General features: G+C 39.0%; 1 protein-coding gene across 1 annotated transcript in view; it reads left to right on the plus strand.

Moving 5' to 3' along the window:
• The window catches only part of Arl15 (ADP-ribosylation factor-like 15), a 375540-nt gene extending 355915 nt beyond the window's left edge, over positions 1–19625 (plus strand). Inside the window, exon 5 of the mRNA XM_013018657.1 lies at positions 16831–19625. Coding sequence (XP_012874111.1) covers positions 16831–16983 — 153 coding nt within the window. The 3' untranslated portion in view covers positions 16984–19625. The remainder of the gene's footprint in view (positions 1–16830) is intronic.
• Positions 19626–22247: the final 2622 nt, after the last annotated feature.

The following is a 22247-nucleotide window of genomic DNA, read 5'->3' on the forward strand; positions in this document are numbered from 1 at the left end:
CTGTAGAAAAAGCCAGGTGACTCATACCTATAATCCTAGCTAAAACCTGGAGGATCATGGTTCAAAGGCCAGCTCAGGCAGGGAAATCCACCAGACTCTTGTCTCCAATTATCCAGCACAAAGCAAGACTAGAATATGGCTTAGACAGTAAAGAGCCAGCTGTGAGCAAGAAAGCTGAGTAGAGAGCACAAAGCCCCGAGTTTGTGCCCCAGTATGGGCACATGTGAGCGCACGTGCACACACACGTGCACACACCCACACATACCCACACCCAGAAAAATTAAAGTTTTGATTAATATGGAAAGACATTAAATACTGTATGTAATTTATTTTAAACATATAAATGATGCTAATCTTTTTTTTTATTGGGTCAGGATCTTTTCTCTGAGAGTGTGGCCATGAATCCAAATTCTGTGTTCTATTTCTAATATTTTCTATGATTTCTTCACATTTCTTTAAAAAAATGAACCACAAAGATAGTTGCAACAATCTACACATTTCCCTCCTAGTCCTTTAGCTTGAGATTTAGATAATATTTCATCTAAACTACTTCAACAGTAGTTGGCTTTTAGAGACTTGCTTTCCTTAACATCTTTGAATACCTTGTTTAGTTTTTCATATGAAAAGAAATGTTCCATTCAAGTTTATTTTTCATCTTAGTATCACAGTTAATTAAGTAACTCAATTATAATTGAGATATGTGGTTGCCATAATGAGCACTGTGAAGCAATTTAGAAACAGACATGAGAACATAATAGAAAACAGTCGAGGAAGTAGCACTATGGCTCAAAGTGGTAGAGTACTTGCCAAGAGCAAAATAGCTCAGAGGCAGTTCTCAGGTCCTGAGTTCAAGCCCCACAACCAACAACAGCAACAAAAGTCCTCCACCAGTTGTTAGAATCCAACACATGGATTCCATACCACTGTGTGGTATGGCCCATTTATGCTCTTTTTGGGGGCAGCATGTAGCATTGTCCTTACCAGAATAATCTAGTCAGTTAAACCTTGATGATTAAGTTGTAACTTTGTGCAGCTAGGTATAAATATAAGATCCAAGAACCACTGGAATCATAGATAGACACAAAAATGAAGAACGATTCCCAACAAGGCAAATGTACTTCTATAGAAGGGTGCACCATCAGCCAAAAATGTAAGTAAGCATCCAGAGAGAGCAGGCTGCTCCCTCTTTATCCCTACACAGCAGGCCCGGCTCTTCTACTCAGATTGGTTGAGCTCAAGGTTCTCAACCTGCTGATGATTGGCTAGTTTGAAGAGGGTAAGATATATGTACATAAGGTGACTATTCAAAAACTTTGAAATAAGATTAACAGTATATAAGCAATCTCAAAATATCCTCATACTCTCTGCTATTTCTTGAACAATTTGTGGTGGGTCTTCTGAGGTGTGTCTTAATTCCATCTTGGAACAACTACTTAAGACAAAACCTTACATTTCACAAATCCTTCTTAATCCCAAAGAGTTCCTTTTTTCCTTTCTTGTTGTGATAGAGTCTTAGTAGACTCATCAACTAGAGCCCAGCTACCAAGCCAAAGCAACCTTTAAGCAACCCACTTAGAAAAGACTACTTTTCTCACAAAACTATGATCTCTGTGGCTGCTTCACTTTGATTAGTTATTTGTTGAATACTGTTATGTTGTTTTTTTCTTTCTATCCACTTATTTTGACCTGATTTTACTTAATTCCTAAATATCTATTATCTCTGCCATCACGATGTAAGAGCAACTGTGTGGAATGGGAGAGTGAGCAGTGGCTGTTTCTTGGGTCATTTTTCAGTTTCATGTAATGATTTGGTTCCACTGATCTGTGTGTATTACTCACTTTGAACAAGAAAGAACAGAGAAGTTGGATTCCAGTGGCTTGTAATTCTAGTTGCTTAGGAACTGAGAACTGAGGATCATGGTTCAGAGGCAACCCAGACAGGGAAATCTTCAAGACTCTTATCTCCAATTAACAGGCAAAAAGCCAGACCTGAAAGGGTTACTTATATGGTTAAGTGAGTAAAAAGCTGAGTGAGAGCATGAGGCATTGAGCTCAAGCCCTAGTATCAGCATAAACACACACAAGAATAGACAGAGACAGAATAGGAACCATCACCTGTGATGTTCTGTGCTGTCTACCTTTCCAAATCCTGTTCCTTTGTCTCCTCATTGCAGGACCTAATGGTCATCGCTGCTAAACTATGTACTGAATCATTAACAGGGGCTTTCGTCTTTGATTCTTGTCTTGAAATATCAAATCAAAGCAGTTTCTCAACCTTAGCATTACTGACAGTGGGAGCTACAGAATTCTCTGTTAGGGGATGGGGAGCTACCTTGTATGTTTGGAGACTACTGAGCAATGTTTAGATCTGTACCTACAAGAGGCCAGTAGCACTTACCCCTAATGCCTTTCCTCTCCTCTGACAACCAAAATCATCTCCATATATTGTTACATGTCACCTGGGATATAGAGCGGCTCTCCTTTCCCCTTGTTGATAATTACTGGCTCCAACTGGTTGTGGGATGACAGCTAGGGCCCAAAGCCACACTAACAATGCTGTGTCAATGGCTTTTTGAACCATCATTTCTGGTGTTTTCTTTCTGATTGTAATGTTCTCCAGATTCTGTCTTTCACAGGCTTTATACTGAGTTCAACTAGTCCTATGTGGGTTTCTTTGGCTAAAATTCCTTTGAACAGATTACCACTTAGCTTTTCTTGCCTCAGACTGCCTGCAAGCCTCTTTCCAAGCTCATATTTCTCACTTGCCAGGATACTGGGCTCCTGCCTATATTGCCAGAAGGGAAGGAAATTCTCTCTCCATGACCGACAACACGGCCTTTGGTTACAAGACCCTTTGCTACCTGTGCCCCCTTGCTCAGATATGTTATAGAGGCCGTCATCAGCTTTTTCTCCCTCCCCTGTCCCAGTGCTCTACACCTTCCTGTTTTTCCGTTTCTTCTCAGTGTTTCCATGGTGGCTTCTTGCTGTAGCCAGAGGACAAACTGCTGACAGGAACAACCCTTGAATATCTCTGCCATTGGCACCCTCCATTGGCGGCCGAGCAACGTGTGCTGTGCCATATTTGTCTGTCTCCTGTTTAAGACCCAAGAATTTGAATCTGTTCCAACATCTAAGTGTTGTCATTGTTAGGACAGAGTGCTGCCATAGTACCACAAGGCCAGTATTATACATGTTTATCTGGGGTCCATATAGTAATATTTTGATTTGCAACTGCTCCTATTGTTTTATCATATCCAACAGCTGCAAGATTGAGAGCGGGCCCAGATTGTCCACCACAAAAGCCAAAAGTGATTGAAAATATAAAAAAAGCTTTTTGTGTCTTTAAAACTCATTGGCTACTGAATGTATTTGTTCCCTTATATTTGTTGAATCAGAGACCCCTTTTGCACGAGACCATGGTTTCAGTGAGTTGCATTACAGAATAATACAGATAGAAGTTCGACACAACAAAATCAAAGCCTAATTCCCTCCTTGTCTGATCAGGTAGCAGTCGATAAGAATGTATTTGTGGTACGGACAATGCTGACAGTGAGGCATGGCCAAAAACCCATTTTCATATGTGCGAGAGATTTCTAAGAAAGTTCAAACTATGAACTAGAAGCAGGAATTGTCATTTATATGTCAGCTGACATCAAGGTACCTGGAATGTTTTATAAAATAAGTCTTGGTGGGGAGAAATTTGATGTTCCCTCTGAGATAAATGGTAGATTTGAAAAATACCAGGCTCAAGGCCTCCGTCCCTCTCCTGCCATTTTACACATGCAGAGGCTCTGGTGAGAAAACACTGCTTTCTGCAACACAAACACATAAATTCTCAGTATTGGAATGTCCTGGGAGCACATCACCAATCCCAGCCGAAGCTTCCAGCAAAGCAGACGGGAAATAATCTAATTGTGCCGCTACAGCTCAGTTATAGAGGCAGACACAACTGTTGGTAGATCATGTGTTGTTTTACTTTTTCCAATGCCCTTTAACTTTCTAAAACAGAGAACATGCGTCTTCAACCTGTACTATGTAATATCAGGATATCTACCCATCCACCCCCAGCCATTTCAGTATGCACAGTTAATGGCTATTACATTAAAAAAAAAAAAACTTAAAAGAATCAATTTCATGGTGACTGCATCTAGTTAAGCAAGCCATTTAAGCAACATTTTACTCGTGTGTAGCAGACCATTTTATAAGTTGCTGATCGCTTTACAAGCCTGAGTTTCAGACAAGCTAATTGGTTGTCTCTGATATGTGTTTGGGACTTTCGCTCATTAACTCCCTTTCCTGTCTAGTACATACTTGACTAGCTCTCATACATATAGCTAGAACTCCTTTTAAAAAGCTGTATTCTATTGCCGGTAAAAAGTTTTTTCATAGATAAGTAGGTTTCCTCCTGCTTAGGATATTTTGCTTTCTTGAACCAGAGATGAATCCTAATAAGAGTATTATCCCAAATATGAAAGATACAGGCTCAAGAATAATATCCTAAAACTGCCTGGTGCCAACAATGCCTGTCCTTTTGAAGAAGTGGAATGGAAATGAATACAGGAAGGAGAGAAAAGGAGAACTGAGGAGAAGAAAAATGGTGTGCTGTTGAAGCCTGGCTGCCTTGGTAATTAATGACTATGTTATAGATTGTTATTGAAAAGTCTGATGCCTGCACCTGCATGCAGAAACAAGTATGTCAGAGCTTTCCTTTTTGCATATGTCAGCGCTTTCCATTCTCTGAGATAAAAATTAGATGCTTTGTTTGGACACAGATTAAAGGACTAGCTCAAAACCTAAGTGTCCTATGGGTTTTCAGATTTCTGGAGTGGTTCTCTTTTCCTTGATAGATTGTTTACTTTCCTATTTGCAAAACAATTCATGGCAGCTGCCTGTAGGCATATGTGTAATAGAGTTTAAACCAATTAGACCTACAGTTTTGAAACTGCTCATGAAATCCAACCTCCTGTATGAAACTTTGGCCTGATTAATTAGAAAGAGTGGTAACTTTGCTCCAATATTCAATTTCCTTCTTTTACTGACATTTTAATGTGGGATGGGATGAAATGTAGAACATGTTTTGTTGCCTTTTTCATTATAGCTCAGTTCTTCAAACCCATCTTTTAAACTAAATTAGTATTCCTTTTGTGTCCAACATTTTACCCGATACATTAGAGAATACAAAATTATTTCTTTATTGTCTGTGCTTCAAAGAACTAAGGACTCATATACATGAAAAAAATTAAAGAAATTATCTGGGCGCCAGTGGCTCATGCCTGTAATCCTTAGCTACTCAAGAGGCTGAGATCTGAAGATCACAGTTTGAAGTCAGCCCAGGCAGGAAACTCAGTGAGACTCTTAGCTCCAATAAATACTCAGAAAAGCTGGAAGTAGTGCTGTGGCTCAAATGGTAGAGCCCTCACTTTGAGCAAAAAGGAGCTCAGGAACAATGTCCAGACCAGAGTTCAAGCCCCAGGACTGGCAAAAGAAGAAAAAAAACATTAAAGAAATTACCCACATCTATAGATTATCCTATAGAAAATGAAATTGACCACAGACCTGTGGAAGTTTGATATTTCAAGTCATTAATTTATAAACCAGGAGCTGTGGCTTATGTCTATAATCCTAGTTATTCAGCAGGCTGAGATCTGGAAGACTGTAATTTGAAGTCAGCTCAGGCAGAAAAGTTAACTAGATTCCATCTCCAAAACAACTAGCAAAAAAGTAGGGCTGTAGACAGGCTTCAAGTGGTATAGCACCATCCTAGAAAGCATAAAGCCCTGAGTTTAAATCCAAACCTTTCCCCCAAAAAAATTATTATTTATAATTCCTTTATAAGGTGAAGGGAATGGCTCATATAACTAACAAGCTCATAGGTAATGAAAATATACTGGAACTGAGGAAAATATATCAAATTCTATGTGTAAACAGCGATGTAAATAATAATGTGTGTCCAGGCATGAAGAGCATAAGGTTGTTGTTCTCACAGAAACCATTTCTTCCTAAGGGCTTGATTGTTACTATCTCCAAAAATTTCAGGTAAACCAACTCAATCAAGTTTAGTGATATGAAAACATCAAGTTGTATGAAATGATAACATCTCATTTGAGATAGAAAGCATTTAAAGGATTTAAAATTAGTGAGATGAAAATGATAAAATATCAGCCTCTAGTCTTAGTATTTTAATTTAACATATCTGTGGCGTGTACATAAGTTACATATTATATATCTGTTACCTGGTAGTTTTCTTTCCTGATTTAAAATGGGCAAGTGATTTCTAAAATGACCCCTTTCTGTGGAAAAGTACCAGAACTTAGAATATATCAAAACGTGAGTGATGGAATTTATAAATTCAATGTAACAAATTTATAAGAACTAAAATTTCTGCACATCAAAAAACAATAAATAGAATCAAAAGACAACCCACAGAATGGGAGTAAATCTTTGCTGGCTATTTAACAGGTAAAAGGTTCATATTCAGAATATACAAAGATATCAGAAAATTAAATGACAAAAGGACACAATTCAATCAAATAGGAAACCAAATTAGGCAGTTCTCAAAATCAATACAACAATAACATTCCACCTTACCTCAGTGAGAATTGCAGTTGTCAAGAAAACAAACAACAAATGCTGGTAAGAAGACAGTGGGTGGGAATGAGAAGGAAAGAATCCTCAAACACTGTTGGTGGGACTATACACTGGTACAGCTTTTATGGAAGTCAGTATGGAGATTCATCCAAAAATGAAAAATAGACCTAACTCCACCATCCCTCTCTTGGTCATTTATCTGAAAGAGACTAAATCAATATACAAGAAAGACGCCTGTAAACCCATGTTTATTGTAGCTCACAATAGCCACACTGTGGAATCAGCTGAGGTATCTAATAACTGATGAATGATCATATGAAAAACAAATATGTCTGTGTATGTGTATATGTAGAATGAATACATATATACATGCATGAATGCATATATATACACATATAGTACAAATATATATCTATAATGAAACCCCTTCATACTACAAATGTTTGCTAACTCAAGAATATAATAGATAAATCCCACTACTCGAGGACATTTTACCAAACATTCTAAATGTACACACATACTCAAACATACAGTGGACTACTACCAAGCCATAAAGAAAAATGAAAAGTCATTTTCAAGAAACTATAACCAACTGGGGGACATCATGTTGGGATATTGTCATCATGTTTAGAGAAGTCAAGCTTAAGACAAATATTACCTGTGGAATATGGACCTAACATATGGAGGAAGAGGATAATAGTAATGGTAATGGGGCATGACTAGAAACAGACTATCCAGAGGGATCACAGGGAGAAGAGGGGGAAAGGAAAGGATACTGAAGGGTGAAGAGGATTGAAGGACACTGTACATAATGTATACATCTATATACATATATATGAAAGGAGCATGATGAAACCCACCAAATGCTGCTTGAAAAAGGAGAGGAGGGAGGTGAAGATAGGAATGTGGCAGAGGAGGAGATTTATCCAAACTGCTATGCACATGTGTGGAAATACAGCGATGAAACCTCTTGCTACAATAATATGCTAACTCAAGAATAAAGTGATTTAAAAATAATAATAAATTCCTACTACTTGAGGATGTTTTGATTGTTAGCCATTCTAAATGTTTAGGGTGTTAGAAATGTATTCAATTCATAATGAGTTATAAAATGAGTTTGCAGGCTTCATAAACATAGCTGCTAAAATTTGAAAGATATATAGAAATAGAAGTATAATATTAAGGTTTTTGTAAGTTGAATATAAAAGCTTTTAGAAAAGCTAGACTTTAAGTGATATAAATGTAATAAATTATATATTCCCCCTTTTTTTGTGTGTGGTGTATACCAATCCTGAGGCTTGATCTCATGGCCTGGGTGCTGTCTCTGAACTTGTTTTGATCAAGGTTAGCATTTTACCACTTGAGCCACAGCTCTCCCTCTGGTTTTGTTTTTTTTTGGCGGGGGGGGTTCAGACTTTCCTGCCCCAACAGGCTTTGAACTATGATCCTCAGATCTCAGCATCCAGAGTAGCTAGCGTGAGCCACTAGTGCCTGGCTATATATTCCCTTTTAAAACTGCAAGGTAAGAATAATTAGTGTCTTTAAAGGACATGAGAAACCTCAAACTGATATGTCACAGACCCTATGCCTAGTGGCATATATTATTAGGGGACCTGGCTAATGCTTGTGGCATGTAGGAAGTCTCTACATGGTGGGGGTCAGGGCGGGCCGGGGGGGGGTAGCCAAACAGAAAGTAAATAAAATATAGCTTTGTGGAGAGATGACCCTCCTGCTTGCTAGACTATAATTTAAGCATCTGACTTCATAACTGGAGCTTGACCAGTTTGGAAGAGGCAAATTTTCTGTCCCACTAAAGTGTGAGCCAAAGTGAGGAGGAGGTGGTGTAGCAAGCTGAGGTCAAACTGAGTCCCAGAAAGCCTGGTGCCCCAGATCCCTCCCAAGTTCCTAGGGTTCCCCTGTGCGAAGAGGAGAGCTGCAGAATACTTTAGGCCAGAAGCTGGCTTTTTTCCTCTTCTTCCTCCTCCTCCTCCTCCTCTTCCTCTTCTTCTTCTTTGGCTTTTTTTTTTCTTTCTGTAAAGGTCTAGGTAGTAAATATTCTAGGTTTTGTGGGACATGCCGCATCTCTAGCAATTACCCAAGTTTGCTGCAGTAGCATGAAAGCGGCCATAGTTAATACTCCAGTGAATGAGCATGCTGTCTTTCAATAAAATTTCTCTTATTTTACAGGGCATTTATGGTGTCTGAGGGCTGTGCCCAGAAAGGCTACTGTGACTGAGGTCCCTTCTCATTTTAAAAGTTTTTGCAATACATGAAGGTTCTCTCTTAAGGTGATAGAGTGATACTGGGTCTTAAAAGATGAGAAAGGGGGGATTTTTTTAAGGCTGATTCTTCCATTTTGGGGATAGAGGAGGCAAAAGTCAGCAGAATCATTTGGGGCTCGAGAGGACTGGAGAGGCTGGTGCACAAAAGGGAGCACTATGAATCTTCCATTAGTCCCTCAAGACAAGAGACATCCAAACCTACTATGCTTTCAAGTACTTGAGAAGCAAGCTTTTTGGATACAAGAAGAGAACAAGTCCCTCAGGCTTGCCAGAGAGAGAGAAAAAATTTTGCTCCATGTATAGATTAGCAGATTAAGCAAAAATGGGAATGCTTGTCAGATCTTAGCTCCTACTGGGAGCATTTGGTTTGACTGACTTGGAAGATGCTACATTCCCCTTTGCAATGGAAGACTGGGTTTCTGTAGAACTGTCCTCCCAACATCCACCATCCTGTATGCATCAGAGTTACTAACCGGGAAAGAAGCCTTCTAGTGGGGGTGAGACATAATAACATGTAGTCATTTGTCTGGGTTTTAATTATTCCAAGGTCAGGTAGACTGCACTGAGCTTCAGTTTGCTTAGAAAAGAATCCAGCTTATGCAAAGCCTATTACAGTCTATTATATACATGCATTCCCACAATGATACTGTGATTTTGGTTAACATCAAGCAGTCATTTCCTGGTCCTTGTTATGACTCAGTAAATAATCTCTATTCTGTGCAATACCTTTGGGACCATTGTATAGTGGTTTCATTTGTATTATTTATTTCTGACCTTAATGACATATTTAGTACCTTTCTTGGGGATTTCAAAAATCTTGCAAGCAGTACAATGGAAAGAGGAACAGCTGCTGTGACTCTCTGCACTAACCTTTCTTTGAACAAGCTGCCAAGAATGCACTGTGGAAGAATCTTAATGATGTCCTGCCACTTTATCTCTAGACCTATCCTGGAGCCACAGCGTGGGCAAAGTTCTCTCTGACTTTGGTGAAGGTTACCAAGTTAAGCATACTCCAGAGCTTCTGTAATTAAGGCAGCCAAAGGCAAGATGTGTAAACTCTGGTGTGCTGGCAACTGCTTAACAACCTACTCTCTGGGAGTAAAAAGAACTTGTTGGATATACTTGGCAGATTTTGCTGGTCTGAAAACACCAAATCATGGCTGATTTCATGACTTACGATTTGCCATCCTTGAACCTGAGTTGAAGAAGAGAATGAACACAAGTATTAACTAGCCCCATGTCAATGGGCCCCAGAATATTATCAATATGCATAGTTACAAGTATCAGTACAAGTGTCTCTCATAACTATATCTGCTGTAAGATGCAAGTAAGAAGCCAGGATGTAAATGAGGAAGCTCGTGCTCCTTTTTAAAGATTGTTGAAGGTTAAATATTATAGGAAAAGATTCTACAACATTACAGTCTCTTCTGGCCCTATCTCAAAAACCTTTCTTTAGGGTTGGAGGTGTGGCTTGGTGATAGAGAATTTGTCTAGTATATTCAAGCAGGATTGAACCCATGACAAAAAACAACAACAAAACTTATTGATAAGAGTTCTTGAAAATACTAGCTATGCAACAAACATGTATACATTTCCAGGAATGCAGTAATGGGTTCAAGTTCCCTTGAATTATCCTTCAAGTTGCCCTTCTGCCCATCAAACCCTATGCAAGTATACCTCTTTCCTGCTTTTTGGTTTTGAGATCTTCATCCATGAACTGCATTCACAACTAGCCTGTCGATGTTGATTTGACAGAGCTGAAATTGTCAGCTGAGACTCCCTCATGAGAACCATCCCTTTTCCAGAGATGGAGAAAGACTGTGCTCCTACTTATGAAATCTCCCCCACAGCCCCTGTCATCATCCTTTTTACCAGACTGAATTCCATGACCTCACAACTCTTCTAGATCATCAGAATCCTCTCTACAGTAGGTTTCTGGTACCCATGGATCTATAATTGCAAGGAGACCATCATGAGAAAAAGCAATGCATGCTCAGGATGCAAAGAGTTCAGTAGTATACTATAGTGGCTTGACTTGTCCTTCCCATACACTGCCCAACATCTACTAAAGGCATGCACCTTTTATTATTATCTTTAAGTAGTTGTACAAAGGAGTTACTATTTAACAAAGCACTTTATAAATGCAGTACATCTTGATCAGTGTCACCCCTTTCAACATTCTCACCCGACCCACCCCTTCCCTTACTTTTCTTTTTCTTTCTTCTGGTCAGTCATGGGGCTTGAACTCAGGGCCCAGTCACTGTCCTAGAATTTTTCTGGGCTAGCACTCTAGCACTTTGAGCCACAGCTTCACTTCTGGTTTTCTAGTAGTTAATTGGAGGTGAGTCTCACTGACTTTCCTGTCTTGAATAAGCGTTGAACCTTGATCCTCAGCCTCCTGAATATGAGCCTCCAGTGCACAGTTTCCCATTCTTTTCTTAAGTTTGTAGTATATACATTGAATCCTTCCTTCCTTCCTTCCTTCTATCCTTCCTTCCTTCCTTCCTTCCTTCCTTTTTATGCTGGTCCTGGGGCTTGAACTCAGGGGCTGGGCCCTGTCCCTGAATGTTTTAGCTCAAGGCTAGCACTGTACCACATGAACCACATCTCTACTTCTGGCTTTTTGGTGGTTAATTGAAGATGAGAGTCTCACAAACTTTCCTGCCTGGGCTGGCTTCAAGCTGTAATCCTTAGATCTCATCCTCCAGAGTAGCTAAGATTACAGGCATGGGCCACTGACACTTGGCTACATTGAATTCTCAATAGCATCCCCATCCCAACCCCCCCTCCCACCTCCTCATCTTTACTCCTAAATAAAAACAAGTTAAGGCAAAGAGGGAAAAAAGACATAAACTCATAAACTGACATGTTGAACTGAAACCGCTTTATATAGATACTTAATAATAATAATGATAATAATAAAAGGAGTACAGAGAGGGGACTTTCAACAAATCTAAAATTTTCACTTTATCATTTTAATTACGCACATGAACTCTTACTTTCCTTTTGAAGCACCATGTATTCTTTGGGAGGTTATTTTTATGAACTTATGGGCTAAGAAACAATTTAAACACAACTGCTATTACGAAACTGACTCGGGGCTGAATGTGAGCTGGGAATAGAAACTTTGTTTTTGAAGTTTCTTTTGGTTTGATTTTATTATTTTTCACTGTTTTTAGTCAAAAGTGTGTATAATAAATTCACAAACAAGGCAGACTTACTGTATTTGAACCAGTACTTTTCTTATCTCCAGTGAGAATGTAGTCAGAATGCTAAAAAATGAGTAGAAAAGCCCTTAGTAAGTAGAGATTCTAATAGTTTTTGCGATGACTCAAAAGCCTTGGAGATGAGATCTTGTAGTCTTAATAGAAATGATAAAGACAGTGCTGTGGCCTGGCTTGTTACTGTTTCTGGGTGGGGTGTTTTTTACAGTTTCATGGAATCCTCCTTTGCCCAGTGGAGCCCCACACATTACATAGAGCCGGCAGGCACCGTGACTTGTTCAGAGCACACCTCTGCTGCCTTCGCCTACTGCCTTCACTCACTCACTAGTCTCCTTTCAGACATGAGTCGTCAACCTTCAAAAGGAAAATTTCCAGAGTTCCTTAGACTGCTCTGGATTCTACCACCATCTGCCACAACTTCCCGAAAGTTCTGTTGGTTTTTCACAAGGAAATATGTGGATATGGGTTATTCATAGGGCTCAGGGAGTCTGGGCAAAGGATATTCAAAAAGACCTTGAATGGTCCAGAAATGTGAGAGTGGTACCTGTATTTCACAAGGGCTAAAGCAACAGTTCCCAACAGAGCAGGGCAGGTGCTGTTTGGGACATGGGAGGAGGAACTTCAGCAATCACTAGTACTAATGGCATTTAGTTCACTAGAAGTAGGGGTGTTGTGTTCAGTAATGCACAGCACAGCATCCACAGTTTAAAAAAAAAAATAAAAACTGCCGGGCGCCAGTGGCTCACACCTGTAATCCTAGCTACTCAGCTGAGATCTGAGGATCATGTTTCAAAGCCAGCCTGGGCAGAAAAGTCTTTGAGACTCTTATCTCCAGTTAACCACCAGAAAACTGGAAGTGGCGCTGTGGCTTAAGTGGTAGAGTGCTCACCTTGAGCTGAAGAGCTCAGGGACAGTGCCCAGGCCCAGAGTTCAAGCCCCATGACCAACACCAACAACAAAAAAAATGTCTCATACCATCACCTTTGTATTGTCTTGGCTTGCCACACACTCATGTGGGCTAAAGCTCTGTTTATAGTATCAGAGCTTAGAGTCTAACTCTTTCACATAAAACACTGAGCAAACCCTTATGTACTCTTCTATCTCCCTTCTCAACTCCATCCCTACTCTATCCCCAGATCTCTAAAGTGCTTAAAGAAAACTAGGTCACCTTTGGGTACACTTACACATGCACATGCGCGCCTGCGCGCTCACACACACACACACACACACACACACACACACACATATTACATGACTTAATAACGAAAACAGGAAAGACAAGTCATTTGTCATTATGCATAAGAATAGGTTTGCAGATTTTTAAAAAAATAAAGACCTTGTTATTACAGGCAGAAATTATTCATGTGGCTTCTATAAAATTTCATCACGGTAGATTGACAAGAATTGAAAGTAAAAGTTTGGGATCCTAACTGAAGGGACTGAGTGAGTATCATTCCAATCCTGTTAGTGAACCACTAACTAAGGAAGTATTATCTTATTATTTCCCTACTCAAGGAAACTTACAGGACAGACGTGTCTTACCCAGTGAGTCGGTCCCCTGTGATATGTAATGTCTCACAGGTTGAACAGCTGCTACAAACATTAGCAACAATGGAGGTGGTGCCACTTCTGTTATATTAAGACTTTACAGTCAATCCGATGTGTGAATAATGGAATGCGGTAATGCAAATCATCTCGCAATAGCCCAAGTGGGGAAGGGCTCTGATGGCACAGCTGAAATAGGTTAGCTACTCACAGTGGCTTTGTTTTCCTATCTCTAGGGTGGACACATGGCTACTAACAAATACCCACTCTCCGTGGCTATCCCTAAAATAGATAAATGACCACAGGTTGCCAGGCAGCTGTAGTTTAATGTCATTCCCCCAAGTGCCAATGTGAAAGAATCACCGTCTCCTTATTCCAGTCCTTTCCAGTTAAACATGACATTTAAGCAGCTGATAAAATGTTCAAAAGATTCAAAAGACTTAACTTCATTTGCTCATATTTTCACATTTCTGTCTGGATTAAAAAAAAATACCTCGACAAAAAGTGACTGCTTGCATTACTGGCAATTATTTAAAAGAAATATTAGATATAAGGGTATTATTTATGTTGGTCAAGCTTAAAGATCATTCTTTGAAATTGAACATCAGTCCGTCCACACAAGGACAGAGTGATAAAGGACAATTCAAGTCTAACTGTGAATTATTCATATTGTAGTGTTATTAGAGAAGTAAAATTTGAAGTTCAGGTTAACATCAAAATGTTATCCTAAAAAGAAACAGTTGGACTTAAGAATATGAAACCTTCATTATACATAACTCTGTGTTATTCTGTAGCCCTCATGTTGCAAAACATGAAACTCCTGATCACGAGAACCTATGTTCCAACAACAGAATCACTGTCTGTACTTGGGTATCTGTGGAATGTCAAATCTTGTTTTGAAATTGAAATTATAAATTGTATAGAATCCATCAGATATAGGGGGTAAGGGGAGATAAGTATGCTACAGGGTTAGGTATATCCACTTAGATTACTGATCTAAAAATCTCAGGTTACTCGGCCATATTTGTCAGCTTAACACCACGGGGCGCCTTTGTCTGAGTGACCACCCTGTCATCACAACTTGTATCTCCTTCTCCTGTTGAGTAGTCAATGGGACTGGATTGCATCTGCTTTTAGACATCTTTATTTTCCTTCATGATAAACTGTACTTTCAGTTGCTTAGAAACCTGCCTCAGGAATAGCTAAACCTTACTAGGTTTTGTGTCTATAAGTAATGCAAAATTTTGCAGAAGGCTAATACCTTGTATGACTATTTCAATCTAGCAGCATTTTAAAATTAACTGGAAATGCACAGCCGGGATTCAATGATTCCATTGGCAGAAGTATTGCTAATGAAATGTACCTACTGGCTTGCTGTTTGTCTTCTTTTTTATTTTTGTAATCTCAGTGGAAGTTTTTGTTTACCTGTACTACCAGTTACTAGCAACGCTTATTATTTTGGATTTGAGGTTATAAATGAGAACAAGTCCAATTTCGTTCATGTGGCAAATTTTAGATATTATACACTGATGGTTTTCATCTGATGAGAAATACTACCAATCAAATGCCAGATCACCTCCCGAGACTGGCAGTCCTGATTCCTGGGCTCAGTGGTATAATCTGAGAAGACATTGAGTAGAAAAACAAGGTGATCTCTCAGTGATGCCATTTTGCACAGCCCACTCCTCTTAAACACTGGTCCCTACCTGTCCTCCAGCCACTTTCTCATCCTCCTGAAGCCAGTGACAGGAAGTTCCTTTCTTTGTGGGGTACAGCTGGTCTCTGACACTGAGCACTTACCACGCGAGTTGTTTCAGATTCTCTTGGAGGTAAATGGCTTTCAGTACAGAGGAGGAACTAAAAAATAGAGTTCATATTGGCAATGAGCAAGAAATTTTATAACATGATTTGTGCAATATGTTGGTGTAAAAATTGTTCCTAGGTTATGGATCTATTCTCTGATCTACCAATGAGATCCTCATTGTCTTCAGAGCCAGAATTAATGAAAGTCCTTCAATACTCACAGGCTTTTTTCTTTTGTAAAGTACTCATTGTCAATTTACAGGCATGCATAAAAGGACCTTTGAATTATAAAATGTTAGTGTTTTTCTGGCATAGGGTTTGGTATCTCTTACGTATACTTACTTGCTCATGGAAAAAAATGTACAAATCTATGAACACCATTCTATGGTGTATCTGCTGTTAGCAGTAGTCTGGTGTTTATGATGACACATGCAAAATGAAACCCCACTTGTGAATGGCATAAAATTTTTGTTAAACCTTGCTGGGTGGTAAAGTACAAAGTTCTGGTTTTGTATGTTGGTGGTTTTTTTTTTAATGTGTGAATGAGGAACTTTATATACCTTGTACCTTATCATTTATATACCTTGTACCTTTGAGAGAAGATGATCACTATTATTAGCAATCCTAAAAATCTGATAGTGATTTACAACCAAAAGTTGGTATCCTATCCTGTATAATAAGAGCAACTTGTGATTGGCTGTTAAGTGAAAGGTTTTCAAGATAGCAAATGCATCCCTTCGTATACCTTTTGTAAAATCTTGGTATTTTTCCTCCCAGAAGGTTTAGGACTGAGTAAAAATCTGGGAGATTATGCATATATAGATACATAATTTAATGTTAACTTATCTCATACTCCTGCACATACATGTGCACACACACCAACATATCCAATTTTTATCTTCCCTCTTAGGAGATACTGTCCTATATCAGACATAGACATGAGAAAATAAGATGATCAAAATTAGATTCTTTTTCATCTATGTGCTTGAAGATCAATATAATTACCTTAGTTCATTGATAGAATCTATAGATTGTCAGCAATTCACTAAGTTGTTGGGTCAGTTTGTGAAAGCTACTCTGCCAGCATTATTTAAATAAAGTTAAGTTTTTTTCATGTCTTCAGTGTAATTTTGCCCTGTGCCATACATAGTGCATATAATTCTTTCTCAGACTTCATAAGAACTCCCATGCTGCTGAGTGTGTGATGACTTGCAAACAGTTCACCGACTCCTAAAGAAAACACTCCCCAATCACAACATACAACCCCTGTTATAAAGACAGCTGTGATCAGCATCTAATTGATGCAGATTCTCTATGAAATGCACCTCATTGGGTATGAAAAAGAGTCTGGATCATTAATGACATCTTTCTCTTCTTCCCCCCTTTAGATCAAAAAGTATTTTGAACTTGAACCTCTCGCACGTGGAAAACGCTGGATTCTGCAGCCCTGCTCCCTGGATGACATGAACGCACTGAAAGACAGCTTCTCTCAGCTGATAAATTTGTTAGAAGAAAAAGACCATGAAGCCATGAGAATGTGAAGTCTGGCAAAGAAGATAGGTTCCCAAAAAGTCTTGAACCTATTGTGTTAGTTTCTCGTGGTGATTTCATTTTTGGTATCAAGATTATCATGGCTTCTAAATCTTTTTTCTCAGACCCTCATCTCTCTATTAAAGTGAATATTCTGTAAATCAGGTGAATTACTATCGGCATTAACGTCAAGTACACACTACTGAGAGAGAATTTATTCTCTGTTTACCACTATGCGTTCACTGCATGTCTCTTCCTTCTGTCATTCTGAGCATCTTTCGACACCACATGCTAAAATGGATGGAACTCATGGCTCGCGGAAATCAGATTCTTTATGAAGAGCTCAGAAAGACTCACATACCTTGATGACTATTGATCCCTGGGTTTGGGATTGGAATTTTGGAATTTTGTTCTGAGACTCCACATTACATATTTGTCATTTTCATGATCTCTTGGGAGCTTGGGTTGTTCTGTTTAAAAAAAAAACAACAACTTTATTTTACCTTTTCTTGGTAGGGTTTTTCTTTGTATACTGATTTTGTATTTTTATGAGCAAAAAATTAATAAACACCAGAATTTTCCATTAATAATTTGATCATAAAGGAATATCTGACCATAGCAAAATTAGCTTTGAAGAATTTCAAGACCAGATGCATAATCTCTCCGTGATTCCCTCAGCAGGCTTATTCTTTTCTTCTTTTTTAAGAGACAAGGACATTGTTTCAGTTTCTGAAAGTTGGAGGAAATGTAGGCACAATGCATGCGCCACTGATTACATTTGATCACATCTTAATATAGGTATCTTTTTCTAAGAATTTGAAATGTTTGATTGAAATAGAGAAAATAATTTTTAAAATAATAATTAAAAATTTTAAATCAGCCAAACAAATTATAATTTATACTGGTTAGGGTTTAAGCTGGCACAGATTTGACAAAGATATCAAAAACAGAATCATCTGTATATTTATGCATTAAATGATAATGTAGTTGAGTGGAGTCTGCCAAAGCCTCCAGCTAATAGTTAAAGGCCTATCAGTATTTCTGTCATAAACCTCTATTTTCAGGGGTTTCAATGTGCCCTTAAAAAATGTGCTGGGCCTACAGCAAATTAATAATTTGAGGGCCTCGATTCAGCTTTTTGGAAGTAATTTTTCCATTTAATTTAAGTGATAAAACTATGTAGAGACAAATGTACAGTTTTAGTAAGGTTTAGCACCTTTGACCTTTTTTAAATCAAGAATCATCTATGGAAATGAAAGTTCATAGATGAGATACTCTTTGGCACATTTTGTAAGCTTTTGACCACTTATTAAAATACTAAGTAGCTAAACGATAGTATATGCTCCCTACATCTGGGCAATAAAGAAATGTTTGTAATTTTTAGGTATCATCGACCAGTGTCTAAATCCCACAGACTGGCACTCTGTCTGTGAGGTAAACCCTCGTCATTCTCTTTAGAACACATTTCAAACCCTTCACGCCATTCGGACACAGCTTTTTCTCATTTCATCTTGCCAATAGATTTCAATGAGATCTTTACCTTTTTTTTTTTCAAACATCCAACACTTACTATAATTCGTTTTTCTTTTTAAAAAGAACATGGATCAGAAATGGATCCATATAGATTCATATAACATTTTATCTGCCATATCCTTGAGTATTGTGAACACCGTAATAATCTGTGAGCAGCACAAAATTTGTATCCTGATGACCAACTATACAATGCCTGTTTTTATTTTGTCCTATTATGTTTCATCTTATAAGGAAAAAAAGGAAGAAAGAAAGAAGTGATTTTTCAGGCCTTTGCTTCCCCTGCAAGTTCATTAAATGGAGAATGTTGTCTTTTGAAGATACCGTGGCTGAGTGCTCTTCAGCCATCTGTTAAATAACTTCCCTTTTTCTGTGTGTTCATGTGCTCGCCAATGATGGGCTTCTCCACAGCCCCAGGACTGTCTGCAGCGACTCAGCCGTCAGAATGAAAACATTATCAATCAGTACCCAACAACAGCTGTTTTTGACAAGTTTCTGTCTGACGCCTAATGCTTTACAACTGTCAATAAGGCTCCTTCTTTGTCTAGCAGATCAGAGCCAGAGAGCTCCGATCTTGCTGCTTCCGCACAGCATCCTGTCCTTGTAACCCTAGATTTTTGCTATGTTTTGGAAATCCACGAGTGGGAAGGTTGAGCCTGGCTGGGTGAGGGGTGGGTGAAGGGGTGTTGTGTGTGTGTGTGTGTGTGTGTGTGTGTTGTGTGTGTGTGTGTGTGTCTTTTTCTGACTTTTGTGGAAAGTGCCACAGGTGTCTTAGTTTGCATATTCAAATATTATATAGGAAAAACAGTCTGTTATGTATTTCTTCACTTAGCTTCTTGTTATATTTATGAAAGTTGCCAGTTTTTGTACCTTCTTAGGCAAAGCAGTTGCCTTTTTATAATGGCAATTAATTTATATAAAACTTTGTATCTACTGTAGTTTACAGTATTGGTTGCTAATTAACTGCCATATCACCTTGTCTTTCTATTTTAAAAAAATGCTGTTCTATATTTAGAGGTTAACAGATTCATGTGGACATTTGCCAGGCAAAAAGAACTTGTATTGTCCAAAATTTATATATGATTTCCACTATCTTCCAATGAAAATAAACGCTGAGTTAGAACTCATGTTTTCAGACTAACTCCTTTCAGCTTTAGCATTTGGGAACCCCAGACTTTTTGTTTACCTTTTTTGATGCCTGTTTAAATCTTCAAAATAAGTTCTGTTTCTCTTGGGTCAAAACAAATGATTAAGTTACATTCTTTTGAAGCTGTAGTGAAAACCTTCACAGGAAAAAAAAAAAGCATCTTTTCCAGTTGGTTTGTCTTCAGTTTACTTTTCCTGGGAGCCATTTCTTCAGAGGGAGTGATCCAATTTGAGAGGAGAATGTGAAGTAGCACCCATCAATCAAAGGATTATCTTATTCTATTTGCCCTAGAAGTTACTTCCTAAGAGTGAACTATTTCTTGCAATGGTAGTGGATGATGCCTTTGGAAATGAGTAGCTATTTTTCATTGACTCAAAGAGAAATGTTGTGTATTCACAGGTCCATTCTTAAGGATGAGAGTACTCTACATAAAGAGTGTGAAAATAAAATCCAATAATAGACGGGTAGAAGAGGGAGGGTTCAGGAAAAGGGAGCAGGGAACTACTTAGTAAAAGATGAAACCTTCAGATCTCAGCTCTAGTTTCATCCCCAGTGCAATACGCTGACATGTTCTATTAGAGTCTGAACTGAGATCCAATATGCACTCCCAGTTTCACTTGTAGGGTGATCATTTAAGCATTTGCCCATTTTATAAGCATCTGAGACCTACCCAAGCAAATGTGGACAGAATTTAAGATGTTGAAGTACCTGGGCTTTTCTTCATACCCAGATTGCATGTTCAGACTCAAGTGAAAATCTAATATTCCTGCTTGGCTTCAGCTTTAGAATTATGAGTGCATTTTCATTAACCTCCTGACCTTATGGAACAAACAGAAATGAAAAGGAGTCTATGTGAGGTGAGGGCACTCATTGGGGTCCCTTGTTTTCCATGTGTTTGGAAGACTGAGTCTTTGTTATGGAGAAAGTTTAGAATACTGAATCTCTGTCTTTAGTTTCTCAGCCAGGTTCCTGGAGATCTGAAGCCCAGGCTGTGAAATGTATTACCACATCATGTTGGGAATTCCTGGCTCCCAAGGGTTCACAACTTTTGGTCACCACTGAGTCAGCATGATTAAATGGATTCCATCTCAGAGCTAAATGTTTTCCAACTCAGATGCATCAAGTAACTGATGAGCCCAAGTTTTGGCACCCTACCCCTACCTCCACCCCTCTGCACCCAGTTAGAAGCATGAAAAGGAGTCCTTGTCAACCACAGAAGCTTCAGATGGGCTGCCGATTAACCCCTCCCCCTTTCCCTATCTCTAAATTTAAAAAAAAAATCCTGTCTACTGTTTCACCAGATTTGGAAATTCCGACTTCTTATCCTGAGAGTTTGTCTGTCTGTAACAACTGCTTCCTAATGTGGGTTTCTGTGAAGTCAGGACAAAGAGTTGAAAAGTGACAAAGATGTCTGGCATCCTGCTTTCCTACAATTGGATGAAGTGAAAGTTAGTGATGTTTCTATCCATGTCCTCTGCAATCCCATCTTGCATTCTGCTCCATGAAGGGTACTCCCGGTGTCAAAAGGCCACCTGTAATGTTCTCAGGCTGAGCATTTCTCTTCCGCTCAGCTCCTCAAATCATGTCTGAAGCATCCCCGAGACACTGTATGAATCATCACTTTTTACAAGGGACCTTAAAGTTTTCAAAGCAATTTCACTTGCCATATATACCGTGTGAGGTTACAAGGATCTGTTCGGAAACTAAAGATAGGAACTCAAGCCTGTTCGTTTTAGCCAGGTTTATAACCTAATCTCACTCTTGGCCCCTTCCCTCTCTATCCTACTTTTAAAAACAGGATCTGCAAACTACTAAAGAAACCAAAATTGGAAGAAATAAACTGAAATTGGAAGAAATCCCTCCTTTCCTTGCTTATTTTCAGAAAATCAAGTTCTTTTAATCCATCTGATGTGCTCAAAAGAGTCTACATGATATTTCAGTCTAGTTCTTTGAAAAAACAATATTCTACCCAGTGAACTGGCTGGTGACACACATTCCCAGAGAAGAAAGGCTTGTTCAAACCTATGGGGACCGATCAAAATAAGCCTGTACTAACCAAGCATCAGGTTCCCCAGTCTCCCTCAGTTCCCGGCTTCCTTGTGATTTGGGGGTGCGGGGTGGGGAGGTGGGCAAGGGTGGGAGGGAGCTGATTGTTTCAAAAAGCCTAAGATCACTTACATCACAAGCAAGCCTTCCTGAAGGTGTGAAATCCAGCCTCCAATGCCACCACCTTTGCTGACAAATGATTCATTGAGACACAGGCTGGAGCTCCAGCATCAAACAGATGTCAGACAAAACACCAAATGCCTATAAATGATTGCTTTGCAAGCCATGGAATGGCTGGAAGACCTGGCCTTAACGATGTTCCCCATGTCTGGACAAGGTTACAGAAGCTGTGGGGGTGGGGAGCTGGTTTTACACCAATTCCGTGAAGAGAGCTGTTTCTGAGAGCATGAAATAAAACCTCAATTCTTACCTGAGAGGCTTATGTCAGAGTAATAGGTTCTTGTTAGTCTGTGTACAATATATGGAAAAGTCAACCCAAAAAAATTCATATCAAGGGCATCTGAAAGGCCAGATTGGTATAATATCAAATCA

The sequence above is a fragment of the Dipodomys ordii genome, unplaced genomic scaffold (assembly GCF_000151885.1).
Source record: "Dipodomys ordii isolate 6190 unplaced genomic scaffold, Dord_2.0 Scaffold41, whole genome shotgun sequence".
NCBI classification, from domain to species: domain Eukaryota; kingdom Metazoa; phylum Chordata; class Mammalia; order Rodentia; family Heteromyidae; genus Dipodomys; species Dipodomys ordii.